General features: G+C 48.7%; 1 protein-coding gene across 7 annotated transcripts; it reads left to right on the plus strand.

Annotated features, from left to right (window-relative positions):
• The first annotated feature begins 390 nt into the window (after positions 1–390).
• On the plus strand, positions 391–15,260 carry LOC104329328 (putative glutamate receptor). Of its 7 annotated transcripts, none has more exons than XM_075437074.1 (12): positions 391–568; positions 2,298–2,508; positions 2,714–2,812; positions 5,892–5,923; positions 7,212–7,271; positions 8,520–8,699; positions 9,575–9,801; positions 10,481–10,578; positions 11,110–11,327; positions 11,902–12,127; positions 12,761–13,008; positions 13,542–15,260. In XM_075437074.1, exons 3-12 carry the CDS (start codon positions 2,740–2,742, stop codon positions 13,641–13,643), a joined length of 1,464 nt encoding a protein of 487 aa, XP_075293189.1. In that variant the 5' UTR covers positions 391–568; positions 2,298–2,508; positions 2,714–2,739; the 3' UTR covers positions 13,644–15,260. The 7 variants fall into 7 exon arrangements, with proteins under 7 accessions (XP_075293189.1, XP_075293191.1, XP_075293192.1 ...); XM_075437076.1 differs by having other exon boundaries at positions 2,717–2,812; XM_075437077.1 differs by having other exon boundaries at positions 2,316–2,508.
• Positions 15,261–15,279: the final 19 nt, after the last annotated feature.

The raw sequence follows: 15,279 nt of genomic DNA on the forward strand, positions 1-15,279 counted from the left end.
AGGAATTTAATGGTTTACCTTGAAGCTCAGGCCTTCCTTCAGCTGTCTAGGCATTGCGAGGAAATACTAGACGTATGTTACAGTTTGGGGTTTTTGTGTTTTGTAATATCTTGTGATACATGTGTCCCCCAACCTATCTCTGGAGATAGTCATTGGGTGGAGAAAGTCTTGAGCGGCTTACACTATCAACAGACAGAAGAGATGGGCACAGCTTGATAGAACGCTATTCTAAAGAGGGAGGACATTTACAGGACCACACAGCAGACCAGCAATAGTATTTTCTGAGCTTCAATGTAGTATTCAGCTGCTGGACTAAACTGCTTCTGAACGTTGTCTTTTTGCTGGGTGTACTCTCCTCCGCCCTCTCCCCAGAGGTGCCCTGGAGCCTGTGGCCCGAGCTGGCATGTTCTGCAGAAGCCCCTTCGCCTGGCTCCTCCCTCTCATTTATCTTTATAACAGCGTTGGAAGCCTGTGAGCGTTCCAGCAGTTTCATTGTGCCTGTTCATCGAGTCGCGTCTGCTAGCGCCTGCTCAGGCAAACGGAGCTAGGAGAGGCTGAAGGAATTGCTGTAAGTGAGACGCTGCCTTCCACCGCTGCTCTGCTTGTTCTAGATGGCAAGGATCAGAGGGCTCCGTCCCGGCTGACGGCTTTTCCCCTGTGCTCTCATGCTGATGCCTTTCTTCAGCACTGCACACCGAAGGCTGGTTGAGGAGTGATGTTGTCTTTTTTTGTTTATGTTTAAAAAGACTGAAAACCTTCTGAGGAGGGAGAGCTGATGCTAGCCAAGTAACTTTTTAAATCCTTACTTTGTTTTGCTGTAAAGCCAGGGTGAGAAAACTTTGTTGTACCTCCTCAGGTGGAGGGTGACTGGATCTTGTTGCTGTGGTTAACTGAAGCAGTGGCTAAGGAACTTTACACACTGGGAGGCACTAAACCCCTCTGCTCTCCTGTTATTCTCTCTCTAACTGATTCCCTTTGTCCTTAAATGACTCTAGGACTAAATCAGAGCTAGGGAAGTGTATTAGCCTTTGTAAAAATTCTTTTTTGCACATATTTTCACTCTACTTGTTCTTTTAGGCAGTCAGCAGCTGGTGTGTTAACAACTTTCTTTTTAAGGTGATACCAGCAATGTATTACCAGCTCTGATTTGCTTTTTTTGAAGGAGGCCATTTCAAATAAGGATGATTTTGTAGTATGTACTGAATTGTACGGAAAAAGTAGCAGTAATTTACAGGTTAAATCTACCAGGGAAAATGCAGGTCCTCACTGGCTCAACCTGAAGTCTGCTGCTCCTTTTCTGCTGTGTGCCTGGGTGGGTGGTCCAGCTGCTCAGTTCGGGTGCTGCTCTGGCGACAGCTAACAGGAGCTGCCACGTCGTGGGTATTCTGCAGTTACTGCCTAGGAAATGTAGGCTGATCCATAACGCAAACGTCAGTCCTCGCCTTTGATCCTTTCATGAGGATCAAAATATTCCCATTTTGAAGTATTTTTTACAACAGCAACAACAAAAAGGACAGCATTTAAATTTAACCCAGAAAGAATCTTCTGTGTAAAATTTATTCATGTCTCTTACCGGGTGAAAAATGTAGAGAAAACGAGTGAGGGTACTACTGAGCTGTAATGTCAAGAGTTTCCACAGGAGTGCAGGTTTGGGGAAAATCTCATAAAAGTTTGAGATAAAATTAACCGAAGCCAGTGTTTTCTAAGCATCTGTTAGAAGCAAGTAATACCATATGTAGGATTTTTTTGCCTACAGAGTCTCCTAAATGGTAAGTTTTCTTGGGCATTTTTAATATGGTTGTGATAGTTTCTGGGGTAATGGTGTCCTGAACCTTGTTTGGCACTGTGGCAACAAATACAATCAAAACCAATGCAGTGCTTGAGACTTAATATAACCTGGCATTGATTCTTTTTCATAGTTCTGTTGCTGTTCTACAATGACAAATGTACAATTATTTCAAGCCATGCAGAAATTTTGTTGCAGAGTTTGAAATGAAAAAAAGTTAATAAAATACGCTGGTTTTCACCCTCCTCCCCCCATCTCTTTTTCCTTCTTCAGTTAAGAGTAGGAGGTTGAGACAAAAGAGGGCTTCTGGGGCGTTTTCTCATATGTCTTCATGCAGGGTGAAACAGCTTTGTTTCAGATCATTTTGGTGCAGATGAAACGAACACCTCTGTTTTCTGCAGCCCAAATAGAAAGTGAAATGAAGGTTTTGCTGTTAAGCGCCCCGAATGAGAACTCCTGGAGCTGGTTGTTTCATTAGTGCCTCAGCCAGCTGCTAAAATGTCTTTCACAGCACCCTCCCGTTTCTCAGAGCATCAGGAGCAGTCCGCTTCGGTTCCTCCCGTGCCTTTCCCGGGGAGCCCGGGGCGCGTGCCCCTCGCTCCTCACATCCCTCCAGCTGCTGTGCCCGGAGCCTGCACGCCGATGGTGGCACGCCGCTCCTCTCTGGAGAGCTGACCCGAGGAGAGGCAGCGCGGCAACCAGGGGATAAATCCGCTTCGCAGGTTTGTCACGTCCTCTTTGTTCACCAGAAGGTTTTCTTTGGTGTTTGTTAGGGCTGGTCCATCCAGTGATGCTGTTTTCACCTGGAGACCTTTGTTTGAATTGGGGCTCTTCAGAACGAGGGGCAGAAAATCCAGGACATCCTGATTTTATCCCAGCAACAAGGAACTGTAAAACCAGCTTCAACTACTTGCCTTTCCTCTCTAGCAGGAAGTTTGTGTATTTCTGCTGCAATGGACAGAGGTCTTCACTTCACATTCTGTGTGATTGCAACCACGCTGCTCCTGAGAGAATCAAGCCAGACAGGTGAGAAAAATGATCCAAAAATGCCGGCTGCATCCAAAACTGATTTTGTTCTTCTTTACAGTGTTAATTCTTTCAGTCTTTAACTGTTAGTGCTTGCAAGATTTAATGTAAGAATTTGCTTTTGAATTGGTTATTAAGACATCATCGGGGCCTACGTTGTTGTTAGAGCTTGTGATTGAGACTTGATTGTGTTAGGAGTGCTGTTACTAAAGTGTCTTTGCTGCTAGAGTTGTAAATCAGATGGCAGAGATCAGGGAAGCTGAAAAAACCTGGAAAAAGGGTGGTTAGGTGTCCTTGAACACGATGGTTGTGGTTAAAGCTGCACTCCTTTGAGTCTACGGTCCCTTGAATTGCAGCAAGATACGCTGATTAACTTGTTCTCCTGTGAGTAATGCTTTCCATGTTACCTGTTTAGCCCCTCTGCTCATGGCATGTGTCGGGAAGAGGGGATTTGGTGCGTTGAAGTTGTCAGCTCTGCGAGTCCCTGGTCTTTCTGTAGGCAAAGTGTAACGCTGCATTCTCCCTGAATTTGCTTAGGAACAGCAGTGAGAGCCTGCCAGGGCCTTCTGCGCGGTGGTCAGCCGCTTGGATCACACCTCGCGCTCGGTGCGAGGAGCTGGGGAGTTTGATTTTGTGACAGAACAACAAATGCCGTTGTTTTGATCTCAGTGTGGCTTTTGGGTGTTCCGTGCCTGCAGTCTGGACTCAGGCGAAGGAGTAGCTTGACCTTGCAAAATTACTGGGAGATAAAAATTGGTTTTCTAGAGGACTGAGAGAGCACCTTCACTTCCCCGGCTGTCTCTCCTGTCCGTCTCACGCACCCGTCTCCCATCCACCCAGAGCTGGTGGTTGCATAGCTGTGGCAGCAGCCATTCACCCCAGGTTGCAGATGCTTCAGCCAATTGCTTCTGCAGTGATGGTCAAACTCTCTCATACTGCGAATTCTCTCAGCCTGGATGTCCCGGTGTACCCCAGAACTGTAATCCTCCTGACCTGTCGCCTCTGCGTTTAGTTCAGCTGTCGCACCTGGTCACGAGCTGCAAAAGGGGAACTGCTGGCAGAGGATGCAAAGGCAAGGGTGCTACCCAGAGCAGGAGGTGGGGTAGAGAACTGGGGTGAGGCGGCCAGCTCTTAACAGTGCTGCAGGGTTTTTCACGAGCAGTTAAAACATGGAGCTGTCTCCCAAGAGAACGCTGGGCATGCTCAGAGCAGAAGGGGTAAGGACAAGGCTAATGTCTGCACCCCCAGTCATTTCCTGCAGCCCCTGGCCCGTGGGGAACAAGAGCGGAGGGATGAGCCTCTTGTCTCTGTCTTCTGTTTTTGTAGACTCTCACAAAGGATCCTCACAATGAGGACTTGGCTTCTGAGAAGCGTCGCTGCGATGAACTTTGAGTTAGCGCTGCAGCTTGATTCCTTCTGGTCCTTTCAGGAGTTCTCACAATGGGGCTCTGAACAGCTGCATCCAGTGCCGCTGTGGGGGAGCTGAAGCCCGCGGTACAGACTGTTTTCTTCCAAGAAACCCTAGCAGGTCTTCAAAAAGGAGCCTCAAAAAGCTTTTGCTGGCTTTAATGAGTTTCTAAAGGGAGACAAGAGAACTCCTTTGTGAAGATTTCCAGCTCCCATGGAGAACTGTAGTGGAGAGGGGAAAAAACAGGTTTTGTTTTGCAATAATGTAGAGTTCAGCACAAGGCCAGAAAATGCAAAACCAGAGAATGAATAATACATAATAAATGAGTATGTTGTTATATTTCATGAAAAACTCACAGCTTTTGCTTGAAAGAGTGAAAAAACTCTATTTTTTTTGTTTTATCTTGAGGGATTCTTGGCTTTGGCACTGTGAGTTCTTTGATTCCAAGGAGCAATGCTGTGCACATTCTGGAAGAAACATCCTGGGCAATTAATGAGTCATATATTGACACAATTGTGGTTTTAATTCTGCGTCTCACTCATTGTAGTTTAGCTCTCTTGCAGCTGGGGTGGGATTGAGGTATTCTCCTGAGCACTGTGAAAAGGGAAGCTGTGGACCAAACAGTTTAACAGGAGTTGTTAAAAGTCACACAGCAGAGCAGAGAGTAGAACCCAGAAGCATGGCTCACCTCAGTAACAGTACTTTTATGGGTGCATCTCCGTGTTTTTACCAAAGAGGGGAGTGTCATTATCTTTGTGGTACAAATGGGAAACTGAGGCGTGGGAAGGAGCAGTAATACAGGAAAGATCGATGGTGGGTTTGACGATTTGACAGTCACTTCAGTGCTGCCTCCCGGGCTGTCCTGGCTCTCGTCACACTTGAACTCCCTGCCAGTGTCACGTATTGCCCTTGCTCTCTGCTCCTTGGCGCGGTACAGAGAACAGGCAACACAAGACAGGCTTCCCGGGCCCTCTCGCTTCCGTGCTGTCACTGTTGGCTCCTGGGTTTGATCATGGCCCTTTTGGAGGTTTTCATTTTCACAGGAATGAAAAGTCACGGTGCTTATCCTCTGAGGGGCGAACGCACTACAACGTGGTGGAGAAAGGTTTCTACCCCAGTAGGTGCAGCTTCTATGGCTGCTCGGACGGGAGGAACCTGTCATTGGTAGGGGAAGGGAAGAGAAAGAAAACCTGGTGTCTTGGAGCTTACCGGTGATGAGCTCTTGGTTGTTTACAGGGCTTCTCCTTAGGGGTATAGACAAGGTTTTGCAGGAGTTGGGGGGAAATCTTAGTTGTGGGAAGCAGCAGGAGAGCTGGCTTTTCACCTTGTCAGGGAGGACAATAAGGAAATCAGGCGATGGATTCTGTGGAATCAGTTCCTTGATGTGTGATTGACAGCCCTGATCATGAAGTGACAGTGAGAACCTTCTGCAGCCTGGATCCGGCTGTGTCTGTTCCTGCTTCTGGTTGTTTCACACTAACACTGCCGTGAAGGGGGAAAGAGATGTGACAAAACTGCTGCAAGCCGGCTGCTCTGCGAGCTTGTGAGTCAAGGATGATCATTCTGGTTACTGAAGTGCAATATGAAATGAGGGCATGAAAATTCACTTTTACAGAGCAGTAAATATAAGCCCTGTAAGAAGCTGATTTTGTTGTTGTTGTGTTTTTTCAGGAACTGCAAGGAACGATGGTGCTGTGGGTAAGGTATGTTGAAGTTCGTTGGTGCAGAGCTGCCAATGAGGGTGCATGTGCAAAAGGTCTCACATTTGAAATCCAGAAATAGATGTGGTCGTAGTGTGCAGTGCTTGTAATCTGTGAAGAGTTGTTATTTTAAATACCCTTTTCATGGCTAGGGATGGCCGTATCTAACTGTCTGTGCTTTTTACTCAGTCTTTTGTCCAGGATTCAAAATTCAGTCATGCCTCAGGGAAGAGTCTGCCTCTAGGCCTGTCTTCATGGCTTATAGAATTTAAACATCAGAATTACTGCATCACTTGCGATCTTTATAAAATTCTGAACATCGAAGAAAATTCAGACACATGTGAACATGCAGAGATAACTTTATTAATTCTTAAGATGTATGTTTTAGTTCCAAAAGTTTGCAATTAACATAAAAAGAGTCTGTGTGGGATGTAATTCCTCAGGCTCTTAGAAGAAAGATGGCAAACACCACTTAAAATCTAACCTGCTAGTGTATATATTCACATAATGCAGGACAGTATTTGTCCTAAAGATTTTCCAATCAAAAATGATGGGAGAGGTGGTTATGGCAGTGTTGGGAAATGAAATTGATTGTCCAGATGGCATAGGTAGAGACAGAACTTGTGTCACCTGAGTCTCAGCTCGTTTCTCATTCTCGAAGCATGCTGGATGCCTGTCACGTGCCAAAAAGGGAGTTTTGGGGAAAGCCATGGAATTTCAGGCAGGTTCAGTGAGCATAAACCTCCAGTTGGTGATTTCAGTGTTGAGAAATAAACACAAGCAAACAAAACGCCCCGGAGAAACACAACTCCTCTCATGTCCTCCCCTGTTCCGAGTCTCTGGTCCCCTCACTGCACACATCTTACACTTCCTTCGTGCAGAGGTGAATCCGTGATTTCTTCCTCCCCCTCCTCCCAGGTCTCCTACTGTTCGTTGTCTCCTGGAATTGCTCTCTAATGAGACCTTAATTGGCCTCTAGCTGTTTTGCCTGCAACAGGAATTGATCTCTTTGGAAGACTTATGCACTGTGTATCTGAAGAACTGTGACAACATTTAAAATGATTTTTATTTGGACAAAGTATGCTGACAACACCCAATGAAGTGAAATGCTTGTGATTTATTAATTACTGTTAAGGAACCAGGGGAGTGAGATCGCTGCAGTTTGCAGGGACAGATTCATAGGGGGCTTAGCACATGCGCACCCCCCAGTTACAATGTGAGCCCTAGCTGAGTGGGGCCGTGCCTGGGACTTTGAAATCCAATTATTTCTTCTTCATTTTTTGATTGGCAGGGCGCTGACTCCAGGGGACCAGAAGAGGGTCTTCCAATGCTGACCGTCACAACAATCCTGGTGAGGCAGCGACACGACCCTGACAGCGGCAGGGAGATAGCTGCAATTACACCTTGGGGGTTTTTCACCCATATATTTGCAGGTGGTGTTTTGGGCTGTCTGTAACACCAATATCCCTGTTGATCACAGGCTGGGTTTGGAGTGCTGGCTCAGTGGTGCGGAGGGGCAAGGTGTCTGCAGTGTGCAGTGGGAGGATTCGAGGGCTATCAAGGCCAGCCCACAACACGGGCTGGGCGTACACTTCTATAAATGGCTGCTCTGTGGAGGCGGGCAGGCCTCTTCACCCTGTTTAGCTACATCTAAGGGTTGTCACAGAATCACCGAATGGTGGGGGTTGGAAGGGACCTCTGAGCGTCACCCAGTCCAACCCCCTGCTGAAGCAGGGTCACCCAGAGCAGGCTGCACAGGACAGCATCCAGGCGGGGCTTGAATATCTCCAGAGAAGGAGACTCCACAGCCTCCCTGGGCAGCCTGGGCCAGGGCTCCATCACCCTCAGAGGGAAGAAGTTCTTCCTCGGGTTCAGCTGGAGCTTCCTCTGCTCCAGTTTGTGCCCGTTGCCCCTTGTCCTGTCGCTGGGCACCACTGGAAAGTCTGGCCCCGTCCTCCTGACACCCACCCTGCAGATATTTGTAAGCATTTCTAAGGTCCCCTCTCAGCCTTCTCTTCTCCAGGCTGAACAAGCCCAGCTCCCTCAGCCTCTCCTCGTAGGGGAGATGTTCCAGTCCCCTCACCATCCTTGTAGCCCTCCACTGGACTCTCTCCAGTTGTCATGTTACCTATACGTTGTTTCTGTCCTACAGTGGAAATATGTAAAGATCACACGTGTGCAGGGATTAAAAACAGGCTATAAAAAAAGAAAGCGCGTTACCACGTGCAGCAGACAAGCAGGACTATTTGGAAGCTGCAGCAGTGAATTTTCCGATGCTGACATCAGGTCCTGCACCAGCACGCGGCCCTCATCTGATGCTCTGAGGGGACAAATGAAATGTGTTCGGGCTTTGAGACTGAGACAAGATTGTCACTTACTTCTGTGGCACCTGTGGCTTGCAGAATGCGGCTGCCCTGCCGGAGCTGCAGCCTGTGACTGGTGGTGGCACCTGACTCCAGCGAGCAGCTTTCAAATTTGGAAGTGTTGTTCCCCAATGATGTGGATAGAGGTCTTTGGGGAGGGTTTGCCAAAAAATGGTTCAATCCACAATCAGCTGCACTGCAGAGTGTGTAATTGTGTGCTTTCCCCTTAAATGCAGGAAGATCCGTATGTCATGGTGAGAAGCACAGAACTGGAGGGATACTGCATTGATTTGCTGAAGGCACTTGCTGCAATGCTGCACTTCAGCTACAAGGTGAAGGTGGTGGGCGACGGGCAGTATGGTGCTGTCTCTTCCAGTGGGAACTGGACGGGGATGATTGGCGAAATACTGAGACAGGTAATTTTCAATTTATATTTTTGACAAACTGCAGCTCTAGAAGGGAAGAACAGTGCTGGCAGCTCCTGGAATTCATTAGAATTTGCTCTGGGACTGAGCAGCTTGGAGTCATCCTGCCTGTTGTGTAGAACTAATGAACAGCAAGGCTTGTCGTTGGTTTTAGTCTACAAATGTGGAAACTAAGGAGCGAGGAGACAATGGCCATAGCAGGAATTCATTGTCACAACAAGGCACTCCTGGTGCAGTGCTTGTCTTGTCTTGGAGGCTACCCAGTGTTTCTTTGCAGTCTGAGAGATATCTGAGCTCACTAATGAAACAAAGATAATGGCTTTAAGGAAAACTTACCTTGAGCTTAATCACTAGGTGAACTTCTCTCTCAGAAGGGTAATCCCTTCGACTCTTCAAGCAGATGCTGAATGCACATCTTGCCCCATCCTGTGCCATTCCCTAGGGTGGGCATTCTGTCATCTGTTGGTAACGTTTGAATTAAACCTTCTTTGCTCCTTTGAATTCAGTCCCACGTCCAGCTGCCAGTCACATGGACACAGCAGCCAGAGACAGAAAGGAGCGTGCCTTCTGAGTCTGGTGAACAAACCCAATGTGGTTCGTGGTGCACAGCCTCAGTGCACCTGTGTGATGCTGGAGTAGGAAGCCAGAAGCTCCAGTACCACCCAGCACCCCACTATGAACAATGCAAAATGGAAAACTCTCCTATTCCTTGGAACTCGCAGTCTGTAATGATGGCTGTCTGTTGACACAGAGAAGTGATTTGCTGTGTAGGTACCTGCCCACGCAGCCTGGGAAGGATTCCATTTGAGTGACAGAAATCTTCAGGTAGGTTGGATGGCTGATTATCTTTTGTCTCCCTCTTACAGGAAGCAGACATGGCCGTGGCTCCGTTGACCATCACGTCAGCAAGGGAAGAGGTGGTCTCCTTCACCACACCATTCCTGCAGACTGGGATTGGAATCTTGCTTCGAAAAGACACCGTCTCTCCGGAGATGTCTTTCTTCCATTTCCTGGCGCCGTTCAGTAAGGAGACCTGGACTGGCCTTTTATTTGCTTATGTGCTGACGTGCTTCTGCCTCTTTCTTGTTGCCAGGTATAAATGAATTTGTTTCACAGATTTTGTTCCACTCAACTGCTTTCTCAGCTATGGAGAGATCTCAGTTTTAAAGACAGTACCAGGGTGCATTTTGCTTTGAGGAACCTTCTGTAAAGGTCCAGAACCAGGGCTAATAAAGCTGAGGTCATGTCAGATTAAGACAGCATTAAGATTAGGATCTCACCAGGAGAGCACCATATCTCTTGATGTGGATTACCTAGGGTTGCTGAAAGGACTGTATGTGTGTACATCAGCTCTTATTTCTCACTTTTATCAGAGTTTGTTCTGAACTATGGCCACGTTCTTACGTGTGGGTGTCTCTCCCGGTGTATTTTGGTGCACTGTGCCCTGCACTGATTTGTGGCAGAGCTGCTCTCTGCCGCCCTGCCGCCCCCTTCCCAGGAGACTCAGCTCTCTCCCCCTTGCTTGCTTAGGCCACACGAGTGCTCTCTGCAGCTGCAGTCTTGAACAGAAGCCCGAGCCACCGCTGCTGCCAGTGACTTGAGGCACTGAGCAGGGGCGCTTCCCTCTGCACTGGTTAAACTGGGGCTCAGGTGAAGGAGGAGCTACCGTGGAAGGAAAGGGCATTTCCAGGCCATCTGCACTGCTGCAGTCACACCGCAGGGTTATGTTTTCCCCCCTGAATGTCTGGTTTTATCCTGTCGTTTTCCTGCAGACTGAGCCCCTGTGAATGGAATGAGCCGAAGAATGAAGAGAACCACTTCACCTTCTTAAACAGCCTCTGGTTTGGAGCAGGAGCGCTCGCCCTGCAAGGTGAGCGGGGAGGACTGCAGCAGAGCAGCTCTGGGAGCAGGGTGGGTGCTTAAGCTGATCGGTGTCAGCCCTCATCTGTCTGTAACATGGTGTGCTGTCCTGTTGAGGGGAAAGCGGTTCCAGCAGGGACGCTCGGCAGCACTGAAACTCCCAGTCTGGGGAGTTTTGATTGCAGAGTGGTTGGAATTGTACAGATGGGTGGCTTCAGTCGAGGAACGCATATTTTCTGCTGTACCAGTTGCCCTAGAAAATGTCAAGCTAACCAACTGGTGCTTGTAGGGTGGTTTTTTGTTGTTGCTTTTGGCCACCAATGTTGCTTCAGCTCTGCATTGCGTGCAGTAGCGGTGCAGTTCAAACCAGCCATAGCGGGTCTTTCCAGGCTCATGCGCTGAGTAGCTGCAGGGCAAGCTTTGAGTTTGGCCTTTAATTAAAGGGAAGTCTTCAGCTCACGCTCATGGATCTAAAGTTCTTTGTCTTTCTCTCACTGTACATCACCTCCCGTATGTTTTATGGGCTCCGCTGGTCGTGCAGGTGTCACCCCTCGGCCCAAAGCGTTCTCGGTGCGGGTCATCGCTGCTGTCTGGTGGCTCTTCACCATCACCTTGCTGGCTGCCTACATCGCCAACTTCACCGTGCTGCTGAGCTCTGGCAGCGAGCAGCTCCCAATCCAGACTTTTGAAGATCTTGTGAAGCAAAGAAAGCTCGAGTTTGGGACACTGGATGGCTCCTCTACTTTCTACTTCTTCAAGGTGCAGAGAATCTCAATGTGCACACACATCTGTGCCGTAGAACTGCTAAGCTGGAGCCAAATAGTCTAGCTTCAAGCCTGACGGTCCTTACCCCACCGTCATTCCTGTAGGCTCCATCAGTTTTCCTGTAATACTTCAAATAATGTGATTGGCATCTGTTGTTTTGCTCATCTCCCACTTTTTCCCAGAACAAAAAGCATCCAGGACTGTATTTTTATAGTGCAATCTCTTTTAAGAAAGCAGTGCTAGTCTTGAGGGGTTATGTTTGAGTGCCTTGAACACGAGGACAGATGTAGGCAATTTCTGGATACGTTACCTGGATGCCTGCAAAGGTGGTTTGGGTGGGGGGGAGGTTGGGGGTGGAAAATATTTAGTACTTCCATCCCTGTAACACTGTGTGTTAGAGAGGAAATCTGTGCCAGCTGTATGCTAGTTTTGAGCAGAGAGGGCTCAAAGGGCAATGGTTTAAGTACTCTTATTCTCCAGATTGTTCTGCAGCCACCGCATGTATATGCAGATATTTTCGGGTGATTGTTATACGCTCCGGTTTGACACTTGGATTTTTGGGCTGCAGAACTCCAAGAATCCTATCCATCAGATGATCTACGAATATATGGACAAGAGACGAGAGCACGTTTTAGTCAAAACCTACCAGGAAGCAGTTCAGCGTGTGATGGAATCGAACTACGCCTTCATCGGCGAATCCATCTCTCAAGACCTTGCGGCTGCCAGGCACTGCAACTTGATCAGGGCCCCTGAGGTTATCGGAGCCAGAGGCTTCGGCATTGCCACGACCCAGGGTTAGTCACTGCGCACCACTCCTGCCCCGCTGCTCCACTGGGATTTCACGGGGCTGAAGCAGCACTGGCAGAGCAGAAGGCCTGGCATAGCCACGTCCTGCAGGCTGCACACGGTTTCTGCATTAACGCTAATATCCGAGTGTGAACAAACTGGTAACCCTGCTGTGCAGCATTTCATTCTGTAGATGAATTACTGCCAGCACTCACTGACCCTTACACTGAACTGTAATGTGCAAAAAAATTCTGTCTCCTGGGGGTCACTGGTTGCCCTGGGTGTTTTGGGGTTTGTTTTGGTTCTGCCTTGCTCCCAGTAACGCCGAGCTCCCCGAGCAGTTCGCAGGGCACCGTTAGTTCTCTTGTGGAGCACGACTGCTTGTGTTTCTCAAGGTGCCTTCGCTCTGTCGTCACTCCACAAGCATCGCCAGAGCTCTGTGGGTAGGACAGGAACGGTTGTTACCCAGGAAAAGCCCTTGGCTTTGCCTGCTGCATTCTGTCTGCAGAACGGCCGTCCGCGAGCGGGGAAGCAGCGCCCAGCTGACCCCGCTTGGCAGCGTAGCAGCAGAGAGCTTGGAAACGTTACCATGGCTGGGCTCCCTCCATACTCTTCTCTCTCTCTCTTTCTACCGCTGCCAGCATCCCCGTGGACTAAGAAGCTCTCCGTTGCCGTCCTCAAGCTGCGTGAATCGGGTGATCTCGACTACTTGCGTAACAAGTGGTGGGAGACCAGCTGCCTTCAGCAGAGCAGAGACAGATGGAGTCCTCTGCAGCCCCAGGCGCTGGGTGGGCTCTTCCTCACTCTCGCAGTCGGCCTTGCCCTGGGCGTGATTGCGGCCGTGGTGGAGCTCTCCAATAAGAGCAGGCACGCTGCTGGACACGTGAAGGTAGGTGACGGGGTGACCTCCTGTCCTCCTGCCTTGTGTCCCTCCTGCTGAGCAGGACAAGCTGGGCACAACGCTGGGCTTCCACACCGACCTTCTGCTTTCCAAGGAAAGCAGTGCAGCAGGGTGAGGGGGCAGACACGCAATGTGTTTGCTCTTTACAGCGCTGACGTTTCATAGCTCGGGCTGTGCAATAGCCGTGTAGCCTGAACAGGGTAACAGTAATAAAATAACCCCCCACCCCACAAAATATCAAGCAGAAACATTTACTGTAACTCCTAGGCAGCCAAACTGCGTTCCAGTACGCTGAGTGTGTACAGAGGACTGCCCAGTAACAAGTTTATTCTCAGTTATGGCTGTTCTCAAGTCATCCGACACGCAGGACAACGCGTGTGAACGCAGCCGCACTGGGACCTGCGCGTGCGCCGTGGTGTGCTTGTTCCCCACCGCTGCAAGGGCTGGGCTGTGCACGCCGAGACGGTGCTCCATCACACGGAGCAACTCACCCCCCCGTCTCCTCCCCTTGTGTTTTTCAGAAATCGTGTTGCTCCGTTTTCGTAGAAGAGATGTGCGCTCGTCTACGTATAAAAGAAAATACAAGACAAAGCCAGGAGACTTCAGGGAGGGCTAACGCTTGAGAATGTTTGGATTAAGGAATGGGCATGTATTAGGTTTATACCATATACACATCATAGGAACTACAGCAGTGTAGAAAGATGTTCTTCTGCAAGCCTAGCGTGTTAGTTTTCTAATTACAAACACAGAGAGCATTTCTGGATTGGCGGTGGAGCTGGACAGAGAATAAAATTAAGTGGCTTGGAAGAATTTAAATTGGTAAGGGGTAGCGGGTCACTGTTTAAGGGAGGTTAACAACTTGGTAACGTAACGTTGAGGTGGCTAAGATGGAGCATCCATACTTGGTTTAGAAGTTCACGATGTAAGTACATGAACGCCTGTAGGAGTAAGTGACGCGGGACAGGTTAGTACGAAGCCTCTGCTCACTAGTGACAGCATGAGGTACAATCTTGGAAAAGTAAAGCTCTCCTCTGACTGTTCTAACCAAGAACAACTGCCTCTTGAACACTGTAGTTATCAATAGACGGTGCTCCTCCCCTCTTCTCAGCAGAAGACGCTGGTCCCTGTGACGGCAGTTTCTGAATCAGAAACGACAGCACTGATGCGCAAACCCCCAAAATGCAGGACCCCAGAAAGTGAGACCGCGCAATTACGGGACCGCCAGACTTCAGCAGTGCAAGACGTGGGCCTGTCCTTTGTCTGGTTCCCTGTTCAGCCACAGAGGGTGCTTTGTCCTCGTTAACCTGATCAAGAAGTATTTAGGAGGAAGATTGACAGTTGAAATCCAGCGCTACCAGAGCATGACATTAGGTAATCAGTCAAAACAAAGTCCGAGCTCACCAGGCAAGGGTGAGGCAGTGAGCAGGGGGCGTTCTGCATTATTCTGCTCTCGGAGAAGAATCTTTGAAATTCAGGGGTAACAGCGATCTCAGCTGCATATTAAAGAGTTTTCTAATTAAGCTGTTTTTCATTTCAGAGCTGGAATGACTGATGCATGCACATGCTGGTTTGCGAATTCGGGGTTAAATTACTCCATTTATGTTCTACACATTTGATGGAGGGGAAAAAAAAAGCAAATTCAGTTACTTGGAAATGGCTTTAACTGCACTGCATGAACAGAGAGAATAATTCTTCTCATTCGCAGCATTAAATAACCGAGGGCAACAGAAACTACCATGCCTGCACCAGGAAACCAGCTGGGTGTTCCTGAACAAAGCACTACGGCCTCCCTGGGAGGGTAACTTAGCGGGACTCACCTTCCAGCTCCTGCTGAGTAATGCAGAAGGGTTGCAGAGTTCCCCTCCCACCCAGCCATTACCAAGAGCAACCACCGAGAGCAGCAGGAGTCAGGAGTCCTTCCAGCTGCTGGTAAACTGGCGCTGTTCGGCCACCGGCTGCGCGCTCTCGGATCACGACAGCGCGATTTTACAAACAGCTTAAGCAATGTTAGGTCAGAAGGTGGATCGGTCCTTCCACCGAATTAACCGCAAAGAGCATGAAACACTTTAGGCAGGTTTAAAAGCTGACGTGGAAAATGCGATGTCAGGTTCACTTAGCACTTAAAAACTGTTTGGTACGTGCCATGTCATCGCTGGCAGAGATGTATAAAAAAAGGTTTCATTGACATTTAAATATATTTCTATATGAATGTCTCACAGAACAAAAAAATAGTCTTTTCATCACAGATACTGCAGCATT

Source organism: Opisthocomus hoazin, chromosome 16 (genome assembly GCF_030867145.1).
Source record: "Opisthocomus hoazin isolate bOpiHoa1 chromosome 16, bOpiHoa1.hap1, whole genome shotgun sequence".
Taxonomy (NCBI): domain Eukaryota; kingdom Metazoa; phylum Chordata; class Aves; order Opisthocomiformes; family Opisthocomidae; genus Opisthocomus; species Opisthocomus hoazin.